Below are 17,564 nucleotides of genomic sequence, written 5' to 3'. Positions count from 1 at the left end.
ATGTATATGACCCACCCAGCCAGCCAGCCAGCACTTGGGAGGCAGAGGCAGGCATATCTCTGTGAATTCAAGGCTAACCTGGTTTAAAAAGCAAGTTCCAGGCCAGCCTGGGCAACGCAGTGAGACTCTCTTAAAAAAACACAGAAAGATACACCAATGCTAACACTTCTCTTAGATGTATACAAATATTAAAAAGGTGAGAGAAAAAGCAAAAGACAAAGCATTCAAAGAAAAATAATCTGAGACAAATGCAGACTGAATTAACTTTATTCTGTAAGGAATTTGAAGAGCACAAACAATATTGCATTAAAAAACAAATCAAAATCTGTACATCATTCAAACTTTAAAAATCAGTCAGTATCGACACTAAAAAATGTACTGAGCAATTTCATCTTAGAACAAAATACTATCAATGTTTTATCACAACTAGATACACAAACAGAAAATGCGAAATGATTAACTTGTGAATCTCAAAAGGGGCCCAGTGAGTTTCAGGGAGCACCATTGCACCAGTGTGGCTGCCACAGACCCTGCAAAGTAACAAACTACACCTGGGTGACAAAGAGAAGCAAATAAATAAACCAAGGCAGGAAGAAGTGCTCACGACTGGATTCTAGGGTAAAGTTTTGTTTCATTTTGTTGTCACAGATATCTCCTCTATTTTCTTGGAGTGAAGTAACTGGGTATGTAAAGGTCTAAAAATATTTACCAATTACATTTTACTTTTCCAGTACAAATAACCTCACACTTAACAAACAGGATGCTTGTCTGTCAACGGCTATTAACTGTGTTAACTTTTTGGATTGTTCTTTAGATTTAGTCACTGTAACTACAGACAACTGTCAGCTGCCATGTGGGTGCTGGGAACTGAACCTGGGACCTCTGCAAGAGGAGCAGGTGCTCTTAAACACTGGATCCCCTCTCTAGCCTCAAAAGTACTTCTTTTAAGAACTACAGTATACTCTTGTCTTAAAAACAACCTCTAAATCAAGAATGTATACATATATGTTTGTTCTTTTTTTATAAGACAGGGTCTCACTGTGTAGTTCTGGCTGGCCTGAAACTCACAATGTAGAACAGGCTGGTCTTGAACTCAGGAACCATCCAACCTCTGCCTCTCGAAAGCTGGGCTTACAGGTGTGCGCCATCACACCTGATTCAAGTCAAGAATAAAGAACTTTTCTGTCTCCTAAAATTTAAGGAATGTTTATTTAATATCTGATAAAGCTTTTTTACAATAATATGAAGTTTTCATATATCAGGAGTCTTGAAAGTAATTTTAGGTAATCCAATTATAGTCATTCACAATTACACTCCAAAGGTCCTAAAGTACAATTCTTGGTTCTTTGTGCACTAAATTTTACTAAGAGATGCTGTAGCTTGAAACTTAAATACCATTATTTGATGTAATTTATTTGTTTACTACATCCACTTACATGCGTATGTGCGTGCGTACATTTAGCGCATGTCAGAGAACAACGTGCATGTTCTGCTATGTTGACCCATAGCAGGGACCGAGCTCCGGTGAGCAGGCTTGGCAGCAAGATCCTTACCACTGAGTTATCATCTGCCCAAGAAGCAGTAGTTAACAAAAATGTTTTGTTTTTTTTTTCTGGTGTCAACCTTGGACACACTTAAGCAAGTGTGTTACCGACCTATACCTCCAGCCTTGCTTGCTTTGTTTTCTGACATGAGGCTTTATTATGTAAGGCTGCATCAAATTCATGATCTTTCTGCCCTGCCTAGTGGGTGCTAGGATTACAGGCATGCATTACCATGCCTTGTTTTAAGAGGGGGGAAATTCACACCCCACTCAATCGTCCTGAAGGAAAATTAGATTTAAAGTATTAAAGTATTTGTATGTAGTGTAATATAGATGTTGAAAGAAGCACTTCTGAGGTAAAGGAATCGTATATAGTATGGATTGGCCACAATCACTTTCTCCAATGTAAGTCAATAGATGAGTCTGTACTTAGGCAAAGGCCGAGGATCATTGAAAACCTGAAATAGTAACACTATTCTGTCCACTATGATGCAGCGGACAGAAGTGGAGGCCTGAGTGTAGTAAAAGCAAACAATAGGAAGGCAGGTGCGGGATCATCACAAGTTCAAAGCCAGCCCGAGCTCCACAGGGTCTCTCTCTCAAAAGTAGGAAATAAAAAGAAAGAAATGCAAAAGTCCCATTATGCTATTTATCTTTAATTGTAGAAAACCAATGCAAGCCAACTACTACCCATTTCTGATGAAAAAATTACAATAAAAACTCTGAACCTATTTTGTAAACTTCTATTATAACAGTCTTCCAGTTCATATGTTCCATTCAGTCCAGTAAGATTTGAACTCAAGAGGTGGCAGCAAAATATGACAAGAACTGCTAGCTTTCCTTAGGGGACCATCCCATCACAATGTCATTGAAGGAGGATAGGTCAGTGGCCCCGTAGTGGCTGGCATACTTTATTCTACATTCAGTACAAAATCCCAACGTTTCCAGATACTGAAGGTGTTGGTACCCAAGGTTTACATTATAGATCATTACACCCTGAAAACAGGTCTGATCTAAATGGAGTCTGGATGAGTGTGGGGTAGTACTTACTGACTGAAGGCTTCTTTAACACACACTGGATTCTTGTATTTAAAAAATAAGCAAGACAGAATTTTAACAGTCTTACTTTACAATACATTGTAAACTTCACAGACCAGCACAGGTACAAAGTGACTCCGATGTTTATAATACTTTGTATCGTCCCTTATTTGTTGGTTGGTATGAATTTTGCTATAATAGAAAATAAAAGAGAGAAGGTTAGAAAAAGTACACACACAAAAAAGTAAATGTTTAAGATCATTTTTTTTAAACAATTTGGAAAACTATCAGACAGCTAAAATAAAAAGTCTATTGTTGGCCAGGTATAGTTGTCACGCCTTTAATCCCGGCATTCTCTTAAAGAGAATTCCAGGACAGCAAGGGTTATAGTAAAAGCCTGTCTCAAAAAGTAAAAATGAAAAGTGGGAGGGGGTTTGACACTGGTACTGTTTCTGTGTGGAGATAGAGGAACTGATCAATAAAGAACCTGTCTCTCTCTTCACCCCTGCACCTCTTTCCTGATAAGCTGGTCTACTACAATCATCAAATCTCTTTCTATTACTCTTCTGTGGAACAATCTCAAACCTACTACTATATTAGCAGTATGTCTTTGAGACAAGGTAAAATTCAATAACCCACACTGGCTGTGAACTTATGAGATCCTCTTGCCTCAGCCTCCCAAGCTCTAGGAATACAGGTGTGAGTCACCACATCTGGCTTAAAGTCCTGATTTAAAGGACTTGTCTATTATATTCTATCTCTCTCTCTCTCTCTCTTTTAAAGACAGGGTTTCTCTGTGTAGCCTTAGCTGTCCTGGACTCACTTTGTAAACCAGGCTGGCCTCGAACGCACAGAGATCCACCTGCCTCTGCCTCCCTGAGTGATGAGATATAGGCATGAGACACCAACACCCAGCTTTCTCTCTTGTTTTATATTTTCTTTTTTTAAAAGGTATGTCTCCCTTTAAGCTGGGCACATGAATTTAGTCCCAGGACTCAGAAGGGAAAGGCATGAGGATCTCTGTGAGTTCCAGGACAGCCAGGACTACACAGGGAGACCCTGCCTGCAACAAAAATAAATGAATAAATAAATACTCCCCCCAAATGAATTCTATAAATTGTAAATGGAATTTCAGAAAAGTCTCTACATATTTGTCCCTAAGACAACCAAGCAGATGCCCTTCCAAGGTACCTGCTGTATGAAGAGTTTATAACCCACAACTGGTACTTAAGATGCAATGATGTATCGGTTGCCCCTTAGAAATATCATCTGTAACAGGCTGCTCTTTTTCTAAAATTAAGTCACTGCCTAAACTTAAAAATACTGACGGATAAGCCCGGTGGTGGTGCATGCCTTTAATACCAGCACTCAAAGCAGAGGCAGGTGTGTCTCTGAGTTGGAGGCCAGACTGGCCTACAAAGCAAGTTTTAGTTTAAACAGAAAGGGGAAAGATACAGAGGAATTTTAATCCAGCAACATGGCAACTCTGATCACACCCAAAGACCTTCTACGTCTTTGTGATCCTGCTGGAATACAAATACACCCTTTGTATACACCTTTAATCCCAAACAATGAAGTTAAAGTTTGTAGAAGGAAGCACCCATGTTTTGAAAGTGATGTCTAATTGAGGGACAGACAAGTGACTAATCAGAGAAGATTTGACAGAGAGGAAAGAGAGGCTACTAAAGAGAGAGCAACACAGAAAGAGGAAGAGAGTAGGCAGCTTTACCAGGACAGTTATACAGAGAAAGGTTGCTGACAGAGAAAAAGCTAGACACAGGTAAAGACAAACTAGCCAGAGAATGAGAAGGAACCGGAAGACTAGAACCAGAAGATTAGATTGCTAGAGTTAGTTTGAGGCCAAGCAGAGCAATTCAGTCAGAAGCTGAGAGAAGCCAGTTTGAATCAACCAGCCTGAACAGGAGTTTGAGCTAGAATAGCTGAGTTGAACCAGCCAGTGAGAGTTTAGAAAGAGCTAGGAAGAGTAAGCTTATTTAGCAGTAAGTCTCAAAGGCTGAAACATTCTAGGTAGGCCTAGATTAGATGGTACGAAGGCTAAAAGCTTCCAGGATGACATTGTAGGTCCAGATTAGATTGTATGGATGCTAACTCTTCCAGGACTAAGCCTAGGCTAGAAGATGAAGGCACTAAGCCTCCAAGTTGACAATTACATCAGGCGAATAAAAGATACTTTAACAAATAGCAAACAGGTCTGTAAAGGAATGTACTGCTGTTACTTACATCAACAGACTGGCCTCTCAATATAATGCTGACACAAAAACAGTGAACAGCATATAATCACTACGCAGAGGTGAAAAACACACAAAACTAATCTTCAAATTTAGTCACAATGTGGCTCTATCTGAGGGTGATGAATAGTGACATGGAGGTCCTGGGCAGGCTTTCAGATAGTGTAATGGTCTTCATTTCTTTGTTTGGAGTGACTATTATAATTATATATCTACTCTAAAAGTTCTTCAAGATGTATCTTTGTTGAGACAGGGTCTCAAATAGCCCACCAGCCTGGCCTTGAACTCCTGATTTAACAGCTTCCACACCCTCAAGTGTTGAGATTACAGGTGTTCAGTTGGCAACATAGGGATTTGTGAGTTCCCTGCCTGTGTCTACTAAAGTTCAATGAAATGGTCACTACAGCAGGCCAGGCCTGCAGGTGTGTCTCACTCACCAGTCGGATCAGCTCTTCTTTTATGAGCCTGGTGATCTCCGCCTTCGCCTTCTGCACAGCCAGTTCATTGGCACCTGATGATTGAGTAGGAAACACACGGTTCATACAACTGAACTACACTGGCTGCCCCTCCACACTAAGGAGGTTCAGGCAGTGCATCACCTGCCCAGATAGCAAACTAATACAGCTGGTTTGCTTTCTAAGTTAAACTTTCACCAACAGACTTGAGTTAGTAGAAGTATGTCAGCCCGGTGCTCACTTGGACAGCACAGGCTGCAGAAGAAATGAGCATGGTCCTGCTCAAGGATGATACACAGTCATGAAGGGTCCCACGTTCAAACAAGACTCTGCCCTGAAAGCCGTGTCCAAAGCACAGTGCCAGGAGCACTCTTCACACTCCAATCCCACAAACAGACCTTTCAGCTTCATATTTCTATGGTTCTGAATTCCCCTAAGTCGAACCTCATGTGACACAAGATCACATGTTTCTTACAGTTGCTCCTCACTGTCAGTCCTTCCTCCTGTCAGTTTCATGCTGACCCGTGTTACATCTACAGAAACCCTCCTCTAACTCCAGCTTCTAGCAAAAGCAACAGTGCGTACTTTCAATGGCCAAGTAGATTTTCCGCTCTCCTTCTTTGGGTTCTTTGCCAGGAGGGAAGTAAGTCCCTCTGATGGTAATGGCGGCTTCAGAGTACTCACTGATCCTCTGCAAGGCTTCCTTAGAGGTGACCTTCCACCTCGCCGTCTGAAAAAGACAGGGTTGGGGATCACACCACAACATAAATCCCTGAGCTCAGAGAAGGTGAGACAATTCAGTGGATAAAGCTCTGAGACCTGAGCTCAACCCTGGAACTGCTTGTGGGAGGAGAAAACAACTCCTGCAAGATAGCCTCACTTCCAGGTGCCCACACCAACACCTGTGCCCCTCTCTCCAACAAGTAAGATGTAATACAATCAGTCTAAATTTCTGAGTTGAAAAGCACAGATTCAATGTCCCTCCTCTACAGGTAATAATCAACCAGTAATGTTCACTGAAAGATAATGCAACTTCAGAGGCTGGAGGTACAGCTCTGTGGCAGAGCATTCAAGTCTGGGTGCCTGGATTGTATCAAGTCCAAGGTTATCTCTCTAGTGCTAGAAAATAAATGAGTAGAGACCAATGTGGCATTGCACAGAGTGATCCACCACCTGAGGTGGGAGGAGGGGGCGCTGAGGTCATCCTTAGCTACACATCAAGTTTGAGGCAGGGCTACAATATGAGTACGAAGCCCTACCTCAAAATAAAGTCGACAAGACAGAACAAAAACAAAAGCCTAAACAAGCAGTTTGTGTGTCTTAAGGAAGGGATTCTGTTCCTAAGAAGCATTTCTACCTCACAAAACAAAAACCACTAAGTCTGTTACTTGCCTGTGGGAAGTCATTAATTTCTAACTCTTCCTCGTATCTCTTGAAAGATTCACTCTGCCCACCCTCCTGTCTCTCCTCTTCCTGCTTCTCCAAAGGCACGTAATTGAGCTTGGCATTGATCTTCTCAGCAAGCTGTTCCGCAATGGTTTTTGCAGACACCGTAGGAGCCAGAATGGTGCCGCCTCTGAGGATGGCATTGGTGGCCTGCTGCATCACATCCTGCGGTTTAAGAAGACCTCCAGTTAAACCTCAGCTGGAGACAGAGACAGGGCCAAGGACCTCACCACATACGGTTCTCCTTAAAGCCACTAATTCAGCTTAATGAGCAGAAAGCATCTTTCTAATGCAGTCGCTCACACATGCAATTTATCTGTGTATGTTCATAAGTGACAGTGTCATTTACCTCTCATCCTAAAGAAAAAAACAAACGGATGTTCAGTGGCCTACCATGTATGACACCGTACCATCACACTGATCATTAGCTAACTCTCAATAGTACACATAGCAGTTTTTCTAAAATCACATACTCTGTGACTACTAGGCATTTCTACTGCACAATGCTTGCGCTGCTATCATCAATGAGTCTTCCCCCACCCACAATGAACATCCAAACACTCAATAAATTATAGTAAATGACGCACTCAAAATGTTCAAAACACTGTCAGAATTAATTAAGCCATCCTTCTGCATGTTCTCAGGAGGCCGAGGAAAGGAGGTGACTGCCAGCGCTAGGTGCCTAGGGAACATATGAGACCTTAATAACACCTCAGTCAGGCAGTGGTGGCACACGCCTTTAATGCCAGTGCTCAGGAGGCAGAGGCAGACGGTTCTCTGAGCTGAAGGCCATGATCTACAGAGTGAGTTCCAGGACAGCCAGAGCTACACAGAGAAACCCTGTCTCAAAAAGTAAAAACACAACCAACCAAAACCACCCCAAAACCTCAAAATCCTTCCAAAACACAAACCACGTGAAATGTTTAAAGAAGAAAGCATCACTCGACTGCTTAAACATACTATTTTGAATGAGAACTAGTTGTTCATTTATCTGGGGAATTGTTTCTAATATCCAATAAATGCACCCAATGAAAGCGATCAGGGAAGAAAAAATTAATTTTTTTTTTCCAATTATGGTTGAAACAAAAATACAATAAGAGACAGGATCTCTTATTTAGATGCTTAGGGAGAAAAATATTTTGGAGTAAGTTTTTGGTTGTGTGTGTGTGTTTGGTTTATCAAGACAGAATTTCTCTGTGTAGCCTTGGCTGTCTTAGATTTGCTTTGTAGACCAGGCTGACCTGAAACTCAGAGATCTGCCTGCCTCTGCCTCCCAGAGTGCAAGAATTACAGGTGTGATCCACCATGCCGGGCTAGAGCTTTCGGTTTTAAATTACAGAATATAAGCACAGACTTTACCATTTGACTATATTTAACTAATCACAAAAAATCCAAAGTATGCTATGTAGTGGTGGCACACGCCTTTAACCCAGCACTTGGGTGTGAAAACCACATTTTCAGCATCAGGTCATAGGGAAAGCATCAGTATAGGGAAAAATTTCCGACTGTGGAGTACTCCAGATCGAGGATGCTCATCTGCTCCACCTAAAGCACCCATGGCATTCTTCGACGGGAATGTTTCTTGACTCCATGTGAACTACCCACAGCTCTCAGGTGCTTTCTAGAAGAGGCACAGAGAGAGAGAGATCTTCCGAAGGCCAGTGTCAGAGACTCTTGGACTGAGCATGATGCACTCCTGAAAACTCAGTATCTAGCAAAACTTGTCCCTGAGCTCAATTTAGCTCCTGGCAAGACTCTGTACTGAAAGCCGTGTCCAAAGCACAGTGCCAGGAGCACAGTCGTAACCCTGGCTCCTAGGAAGTAGAGATAGGAGGACCAGGAACACAGAGAGTTCAAGGCCAGCTTAGGCTACAAGAAACCCTGCTTTAAAAAGACATCTTCCATTTTGTGTCTTCACTCTGAAGGTGCCATGGCACAGCAACAAGAGCAATGACTAAGACTCGGAACAAATTACTTAATACCTGAGACTCGATGCCCAGGTTCTTCTGAGCATTGATCCTAAGAGCCAGTCTCTTGGCGATCTCCAGCTTCTCAGCATTGCCCGCAGTGGGAGCAGGCACACTGGATGTGCCCGGCGCAGCCATGTCCTTTACTCTCTTCTTTGAATTAAACATGCTTTCAATTTGTTCATCAATCTGGGGGGAGGGAAAGATGGATTAGTACACACTGTTAGAAATATTAATTTAGTTGTGGCTACTCAAACAAGAAATGTTCCCATAAAAAGCTAGAATTACTTAAATTTACATAAATTCAAACACATGGTTCAACAGAAAAATACAACAGCTTCTCTTTCAACAATCTACGTTGATGGAAAAATTTAAAATAAGGAAAGAATATACAATGTTACATGACTGACTTAGACTTCTAAGAGGCAGGGAAAACAGATATCAGTGTTGCTGATGAGGACACAGCGCAAGTGAAAACAGCAGGTGAGAAGTGCATTCACTGACCTATTCCAGGCTCAGGCACTAAACCCAGATGATTCTATGAAGAAAGTAAGTCAGAAGAACGGCTGAAACTCAAGGCCAGTGATTCTTAGATAGTGTTCCTAAAGCTGGACTCCCACCCCCAATTCATGAAGGTTTCTATTTCTTGTAAGACAGGATGCCATGTAGGTAGCACATACTGAACTCAAACTAAGCAAAGCTTAGGATCATCAACTTAAAAAAAAAAAATTATGCAATTTACTTTCTATGCGTTTGCTTGCCTGTATGTGTGCCACATACATCCTTGGTGCCTGAGGAGGTCGGAAGGGGATATTGGATCCCCAGGAACTGCAGTTAGGGGTGGTTGTGAGCCACCATGCATATGAAACACAGAAGAATTCAATTCCAGGAATTTGATCCTCAGGAAGAACATCAACTGCTTTAAACCCCTGAGCTATCTTTGTAGCCCTGCCCTTGAACCTCTGATCTTCCTGCTTCCTCTTCCAAGTGTGGGAGTTGCAGGCTTTCAGGCAACACACTCAGTCCACGTACAGCTGGGACTCATACCTGGCTGCCATAAGCCAGCACTCTACCAACTGAACCACATCCCTGCCCCTTCTTAGCAGAAAAGAAAAACAGGTTGGTGTAGTGGCATATGCTTCTCTTCCCAGCACTCGAGATCGAGACAAGAGGATTACCAGCTGGAGGCCAGGGTGGGCTCACTTCCCCATGAGGCAAGAGCCAAGTCCTATGAACCTTAGTGCAGTTCCCTATCCTACCACCAAAGAAAGATCACCTGCTATTATCAGTGTGTGTGTATGCGCGTGCATGCGTGTCTGAAAGGACACACGGTGGAGCTGGCTCCTCCTTCTATCTTCATGTGGGTTCTGAGGATGAATTCAAGTAGTCAGGTTTCTATGGCAAGCGTCTTTACCAAGCCATTTCTCCAGTCCCATGTCTTTCGTTCTAAAGGCTGTCTTTGAACAGACAGGGTGTCGTACACCTACAATCCAGTCTCAAAAATGCTAACAGAAACGAACCAACAGCTGGTGACCTGGCTCAGGGGGTAAAGGCACGAGCCATGTTAGCCTGTTAACCTGAATTTGAGCTCTGTGGTCTACAGGGAAGAGGGAGTACTGGGTCAACAATATCCTTGGACTTCCACATATATGCCATGGTATATGCACGAACACACGCACAAGCACACAAAATTAATTCATAGAACCACCACCAAAAGGACAAAACAAAAGAGCGCAGCTTGCACCACATGACCTGCAGCACGACGAGGAAAGTCACAGGCCTGTCCAGATGTAGTGGGTTTTCATCTTCTCAGTCTCAAGGGTAGGGAAAGCTTACTGAGCATAAATTTAATTAATTTAGAAAGCTTTCTAATGAAATGGTCTCAATTTAGCGTCTTTAAAAAAAACATATATACATTATGTCTTATGGGGTTATAGCCATCAAATGGTTTTTATGATAAAGGTATTGGAACTGAACATTTAACTGGGTGAGGTTGTTTGAAATTATACAGCACACACGCTATTGAAAATCTAAATATATTAAATCAGAAATGAGGAGTGTGCATGGTATTAGTTCAAAATCTAACTTTTACTTTTCATTATTATTACAGCTATATATGTGCTGGGGGATGGCGCCCAGCATACCTCATGCAGGGGGTGTGAAGAGGGGGCTAGAAGAGGACAAGGGACACTCCCTTCAGGAGCTGGAGCTGCCTGCCTGAGGTGGGTGCTGAAAAATGAACTCTGGCCCCTACATTTCTTCATCATGCTGAACCATCTCTCAAGCCCCTGCTTAAGCTCTCTGTTCTTTCTTGCTTTTAAAAATCACATTTATATTTATTTTGTATGCATGTGTGTTGTGTGTGACAGTTTTAAAAACATGGTTAAAATTATGAGTGACTCTTCCCCTGAAAGTAGAGTGGATTTAATGACTTGATCATCACCACCTTTTATTCTTTTTCTTCTCTTTTTAGTCATTCATTCATTCATTCATTCATTCATTCATTCATTTTGAGGCAGGGTCTCAGTATGTAGCCTTGGCTAGCCTGCAACTTACTATGTAGAGCAGCCTGGCATGGAACTCAAAGGGATCCTTCTGCCTCCAGCATACTGAGTAAAAGGCTAGCTAAGCCCAGCTCTGACTGGCTAAGTTTTGAGTTGACTCACTATAATCAAAGAGCAACTTTACTTCCCTTTGAAAGAAATGGCCTGCAGGTGAAAGGAGAGGTACCCTGTCTGTGTGCAGTGTGGTCCTGGACCAGCCTTCTCTCAGGCTTCAGGGTCCTCAGTGTTAGGCTGAGCACACATGACTATTCTCACGGAGCTTACTGCAGCTGTACAACACAGTCTGCTGTGCTGCCCAGGCTGACCTTGCACTCTACGGTTTAAGGCCTCTGCCCAGACCCTTGAGCAGCCACAGGGAAGTCTGGCATCACCACATCTAGCTTGGGATAAAGTTTACTATGATGTGTCAACAAATGTCCTATGAGCAAGCACGCTGGAAAATTCCCGCCTTAACAAAGTTAAACGGGTTCCTTGGATTATCTTCAACTTCTACACTCAAGCAGAAAGACTCCCAGTACTTACATCAACTGCAGCATCCTCATCATCAGAATCTTGCAGGCCAAGAGCAGCTTTCTGCAATTTTTTCCTCTCGTTGGCTAAAGCCTGTTCTGTTTCATCGAACTTGAATCCCTTGCCAGAGAAGCCACTACTCTTTTTAATTATTTTTCCTTCCTTTTAAGAAAAAAGTTAACAAAGTTAATTTTTAGAGGAAACATTATTAAATATTTTCAAAGCACAATATGCCAACTGAACAAAAACACTTAAGCAAAAGAGATGATTCTAATTTCACTATTTTTCCTTCTAAAAAGGTAAGATGTGCACCCTCACTATGAGCACTTGGAAGGTAGAGGCAGCTAAATCTCTGAGAGTTCAAGGCCTGCCTGGTCTATACACCAAGTTCCAGGACACCCACTGCTACGCAGAGGGTCCCCGTCTCAAAAAACAAAAGAATAGCAAATAAAAAAGAAATACATGAACACAGTTATCAAAATACCCAAGTACCACACAGCCACATCAGTAATTCACAAAAGGAGGTTTCAGGACTTGCCGCTTTCTGTTGATCTTTGAAGTCACTCCAGAGTTTTTCTAGGTCAGGAGGCACTGCAGTCCCTGACAATTCAAGAGCTTTAATTATGTCACCGGCATACCGAGCTTGATCTTCTGTGATGAAAGTATAGGCATAACCCTAATGCAAATGAGGAAGTACAATTACATACCATGAATCAAAACCAACACACAAAACCCAGTAGCTTTTGTTTAAACCAATAACAAACTTAATCACAAGAAAAAGAGGAATACCACATTCATAGAAGCATTAAAAAAAAAAAAATCTAAAAAGTGCCTAACCAAGGAGGTAAAGACGTCTACAATGAAAACATTACAACACTGAAGAAGAATTTCATCGCTACGGTGCTTGCCCAATATGCACAAAGCCCTGGGGTTCCATCCCCACACACAGCTAGAGACAACTATGCAAATGAGTTCTAGGCTTACCTAGGCTATATGAGACTGTCTCCAGAGAGACAGAGAGAGAGAATGAAGAATATTCTACAAGATTGAAAGACCTTTGTAGTTACTGACAGTAATGTGACACTGCCACATTACTGAGAAGTAATCCATAAATCCAATGCAATACCCAGAAAATTCCAACGATATTCATTATCGGAGAAAAACAATCCTAAAATTCACATGGAAGCAAAGAGAATGACAGACGGTGAAAGCAATACTAAGAAAATTATTTATACAGCATAATTCAGTCTTTAGCTCAACAGAGATTTTTGACATCTCTTTGAAAAATGAGATGGTAAAAGCTGTATGGCATTGTTTCCGGGCCCTCTATTCTCTGTTCTGTCTGCATCCCTATTTTCTTGTGTCAATATTATGCTGTGTTTATCACACTGGCCCCGTTTTATAATCTGAGGTCAAGAATAACGGAGCAGCCAGAGTAAGAGAACAAACAAAGGTAACATTATCAAACCAGATCGGCTGAGGCTGCCGTCTTGAGTTCCTGTCTGAGAGCCCAGGGTGGAGCAGAATATCGCCTCCAGTGAGGTTTCCCACTAACAGAACAAACAGCAGCAGGAAGGTAACACCATTCAATCGAGCCCTTATGAACCCTCAGGGGACACGGGGAAAGTTGAGGCAGGTGGCTGCAGTTCCTGGCTCAGTGTCCTCTGGTCCCTCCATGCATGAGCTTCTGCCTTCTATCTGCTATAAGCTTTTACATGATGTTCTAAAGACAGCAACTCTGCTGGAGGTGACCTGCTCTTGTTTACGGTCTTTCTTCACTGTCACAGGGCAGTCCTTTCCTGGACAGGTGGTTTTGCAGGACATTTTGAGACAAAAATGCTTGGGAAGGGAAGGTAGACACAGCTCTGCCTCCAAAGATAGCTTCTCCATGAGCTCACAAATAACAATTCAACAATATAATGTCCACTACAGGTACATACAAGAGCTTTCCAAAGGGACTCCACCAGCACAGGAAATAACCCCACAAATTGGTAAATGGTTTCACATGAGATTAAAAGCTGCTTCACAGCAAAGGAAATAATAACCAGAATTAAAAGACACCATAAAGAATGAAAGGGAAAACATAATTAAAACCTATTGTATGAAAAAGAATTTTAAAATAAGTAAATAAAACACTAATGCAAAGGAAAAGTGAAAGGGAAAATTTTGCCAAATATACTTTAAAAAGAGTGCTAAGATCTAAGACATGCAAAGAATTGATAGAACTAAACAAAACAAAGCCAGATATACCTATCAATAAACAGGCTAATGAATTAATAAACAGGTCTATAAAATAAGAAGCCCAAATGGCCAATATGTATTTATTCTTTACTTTCATATGCATAAAAGTCTATACATGTGGAGAGATGGCATGCAATTGTGAATAATGTAGGGGTTTCTGTCACTTGTTTTTTTCCTTTCTTCCTTTTTTTTTTTTTTTTTTTTTGAGGCAGGGTTTCTCTTTGTAGCCTAGGCTATGGAGGAACTAGCTATGTAGGCAAAGACAGGCAGACCTCTGTAACTTGAGGCCAGCCTGCTCTACAGAGCAAGTCCAGGGCTCTGTTACACAGAGAAACCCTGTCTCAAAAAAAAAAAAAAAAAAAAAAAAACAGAAACAAACAAAACAAAAACAACAAGGAAAATCTAATATATCATTATTAATATTTCTTACAACAAAACACTCTGAGGACTTCAAAAGAATTTTTTTAGGGGTGGGGGAGACTGAGAGATGGATCAGTGGTTAAGAGCACTGACTGTTCTTCATAAGATCTGGTTCATTTTCTAGCACCAGCACTTCTGTGTTGCTCACAATTGTCTTAACTCCAGTTCTAGGGGAGCCAACACACCTTTCTGACCTCTATGAATAATGTATACACATGGTTCACAGATATATGTACAGGGAAAATACCCACACACATAAAAATTACTTATTTATTTTTCAAAAAGGAATGATTGGCTGGGTGTATGGCTCAGTAGTGAGGTACTTGCAAGGGTCCTGGGTCCCACCCACAGCACTGAAAAATAGGAAAAATATTTGCTTTTATACAATCTGCACATATACAATCTGTGGATCGTCCTGACAAACTAAGGTCTCATTATTCCCCAAATGAAACAAGAAGAGGCCTTAGAGCAGTGGTTCTCAACCTGTGGGTCATGACTCCTTTGAGGTCATATATCAGCTCTGCTGCATATCTAATATTTACATCATGATCCATAACAGAAGCAAAATTTCGTTATGAAGTAGCAACAAAATGATTCCATGGTTGGGGTCAGCACAACATGAGGAACAGAATTAAGGGTCGCAGTGTCAGGAAGGATGAGAACTCACTGCCTCAGACTATATATCGACTAGAACACGGTCAATCCAAGAATGCAAATAACAAAAAGCAATGAAACATCCTGAGTTACAAACAAGTGTTTCTATGTGCAGAGAGAAGCAAAGCTACAGACACAAACTACTACCTCACTCGCTAGTGAGCTCTGAGGTACCTGATAATCTTAATTTTGTTTTTAAATGTGTTACGAGTGTTTTTTCTGTGTGTCTGCATACCATATGTAGGCCTGGTACACACAGAGGCCAGAATATGGCATTGGGATCTCCAGGAACTGGAGTTAGAGATGATTGTGAGCCACAGTGTGAGTGCTATAAACAGAACAGAGGTCCTCCGTCAAAAGGAGCCAATGTTTTTAACCAAAGCACCATCTCTCCAGCCCCAAATTTGATAATTTTAACATAGAGGCACATGTGTATGTGATTAATAACATCTAATATGTTCTATTTAAAGATTTTCAAAATATTACTGTAACCTGTTATCTTTTCCTTAAACTTAACCCTGTGCTGTAATGTAGACATGATATGAAGACTTTACCTTGTTGCCTGCTCTTCCAGTACGCCCAGCTCTGTGCACATAATCTTCATAATGGTTGGGACAGCTGTAATTTACTACAAGAATGAGATGTTTCACATCTAGACCACGAGCGGCAACAGATGTGGCCACAAGAAGTTTGCAGGTTCCATTCTTAAAGTCATTTATGATGCTGTCCCTGTCATACTGATCAATACCTGCAGGTAAATTAAAAAGACAAACAGAAAAACATGTTGAAATTTCCATTTCCACTGAGAACATTCAATAAGAAACAAACTCAAGGCTGGGGTGATGTCTCAGTGGTAAAGAACGCTGGCTGTGTCCCAGAGGGTGCAGGGACAATTCCCAGTACCCATCGATAGCCGACAACCACAAATAACTCTGAATCCCTATTCTGACCTCTAAGGACACAAAGCACATACATGTCACACATACATACATTCAGTGAACACACTAATACCCATAAAATACATATATCTTTTAAAAATATCAACTAATTTCCAACTTTGTTACGGATAAATTCAATACACAGTTATATAGTAACAGTAAGATAAGAGTACATATCAGCCTCAGAAGGTAAAACTTGCTTACATAAAGAACCCTGAAAATCTTCTATGCTTCGGATGGCAGTGGTGAACACTTTTAATCCCAGCACTTAGGAAGCGGAGGCAGGTGCACTCTGTGAGTTTGAGACCAGCCTGGTGTATAGAGAGAGTTCCAGGAAAGCCAGAGTCACATAAGGAAACCATGGCTCGAAAAAAACGAACACATAAATAGTCGCTCTTGCAGCTCAGGTTCAATTCCCAGCACCTACTTGACAGCTCCAAAACCATGACACAACACACAGTAATATAGTTCATTAACAAAATCTTGTAAAAACAAGTTTTCAAGATGTAGAACCTAGAACCCAAGTACACTGATGGCAGGAATATAAAATGTAATCCCTTAAAAAAATCAATCTGTAATAAAAAAAAAAAAATCAATCTGATGATTTCTCAAAAATTTACACTCAGACTTCTAGGACCCCAGCAACTCCACTACTCAAAAGGAACTGCAGGGCATCAGATATCCACATATTATGTTTACATCATACACAACAGTCAAATAATAAAATCAGCCCAGGTCTCTATCAACAAGTGGATCAAAAGAAGATAGTAAATTTATACAAAAGGATATATTACCCAGCTTCTAAAAGAGTATCTAATAGATGTTAAAATATGCATGTTAAAATCATCAGGACTGACCGCATGAACCAGACGAAACACAAAAGGTTACAAAATGTATTATTTCACAGTATAAAGTATACAGGGTAAGAAATTCATAAAGACATAAGCTAGTATGAGCGTTACAATGCACAGGTGGAAGGGAGAAACAGAGAATAATTGCTTAACAGGTAGTTTCCATTTGGGATCATGAAAAGCTCTAGGTACAAAATGCAGGGAGATGCTTCTATGGGAAACAGTACCCATGCTACAAAAATAAAGAGCCAAGTTCAAGTCTCTAATGCTCATGTGAACAACCAAGCATGCCTCCTTGTTCCACTAACCTAGCACTGGATGCTGGAGACAGGTGGGTTCTGACAGCTCACTGGCCAGAAAACCTAGTTGGTACAGTGAAAGAGTCTACCTCAAGCAATTACACAAGGAGCAGCAGAGAGCAGCCTGCACTACCATAAAGCTGGAATTTTGTAAAACCAGAGTATGACTGTCTTATTTCTTCTACTCCACTACTAACAACAAAGCAAACATTATTTTTCGGGGCTCAAGACAGTTCTTGGCAAGTTAAATACTTACAACATCCTTGTGGGTAAGTTAAGTAAACATCACTACAGCTTCCACGATGGGATGTTTTCTATGCTTTGCTTTGCTTTGCTTTGTTTTGTGTGTGTGTGTGTGTGTGTGTGTGTGTTATTTTCCCTTGAGGGTG

The 17,564-nt window shown here is 41.3% G+C and overlaps 1 protein-coding gene across 1 annotated transcript in view; it reads right to left on the bottom strand.

The window, feature by feature from the left end:
* Window positions 1-249: 249 nt before the first annotated feature.
* The window catches only part of Ddx46 (DEAD-box helicase 46), a 45,004-nt gene continuing 27,689 nt past the window's right edge, over window positions 250-17,564 (bottom strand). The window contains exons 16-23 of the mRNA XM_055629244.1: window positions 15,642-15,835; window positions 12,311-12,448; window positions 11,785-11,934; window positions 8,714-8,887; window positions 6,678-6,896; window positions 5,871-6,015; window positions 5,268-5,341; window positions 250-2,773 (exon numbers count right to left, since the gene is read on the bottom strand). Coding sequence (XP_055485219.1) covers window positions 2,726-2,773; window positions 5,268-5,341; window positions 5,871-6,015; window positions 6,678-6,896; window positions 8,714-8,887; window positions 11,785-11,934; window positions 12,311-12,448; window positions 15,642-15,835 — 1,142 coding nt within the window. The 3' untranslated portion in view covers window positions 250-2,725. The remainder of the gene's footprint in view (window positions 2,774-5,267; window positions 5,342-5,870; window positions 6,016-6,677; window positions 6,897-8,713; window positions 8,888-11,784; window positions 11,935-12,310; window positions 12,449-15,641; window positions 15,836-17,564) is intronic.

This window comes from Psammomys obesus, unplaced genomic scaffold, assembly GCF_907164565.1.
Source record: "Psammomys obesus unplaced genomic scaffold, mPsaObe1.curated_primary_1811, whole genome shotgun sequence".
NCBI classification, from domain to species: Eukaryota; Metazoa; Chordata; class Mammalia; order Rodentia; family Muridae; genus Psammomys; species Psammomys obesus.
This window is presented reverse-complemented; position numbering and strand designations above follow the sequence as displayed.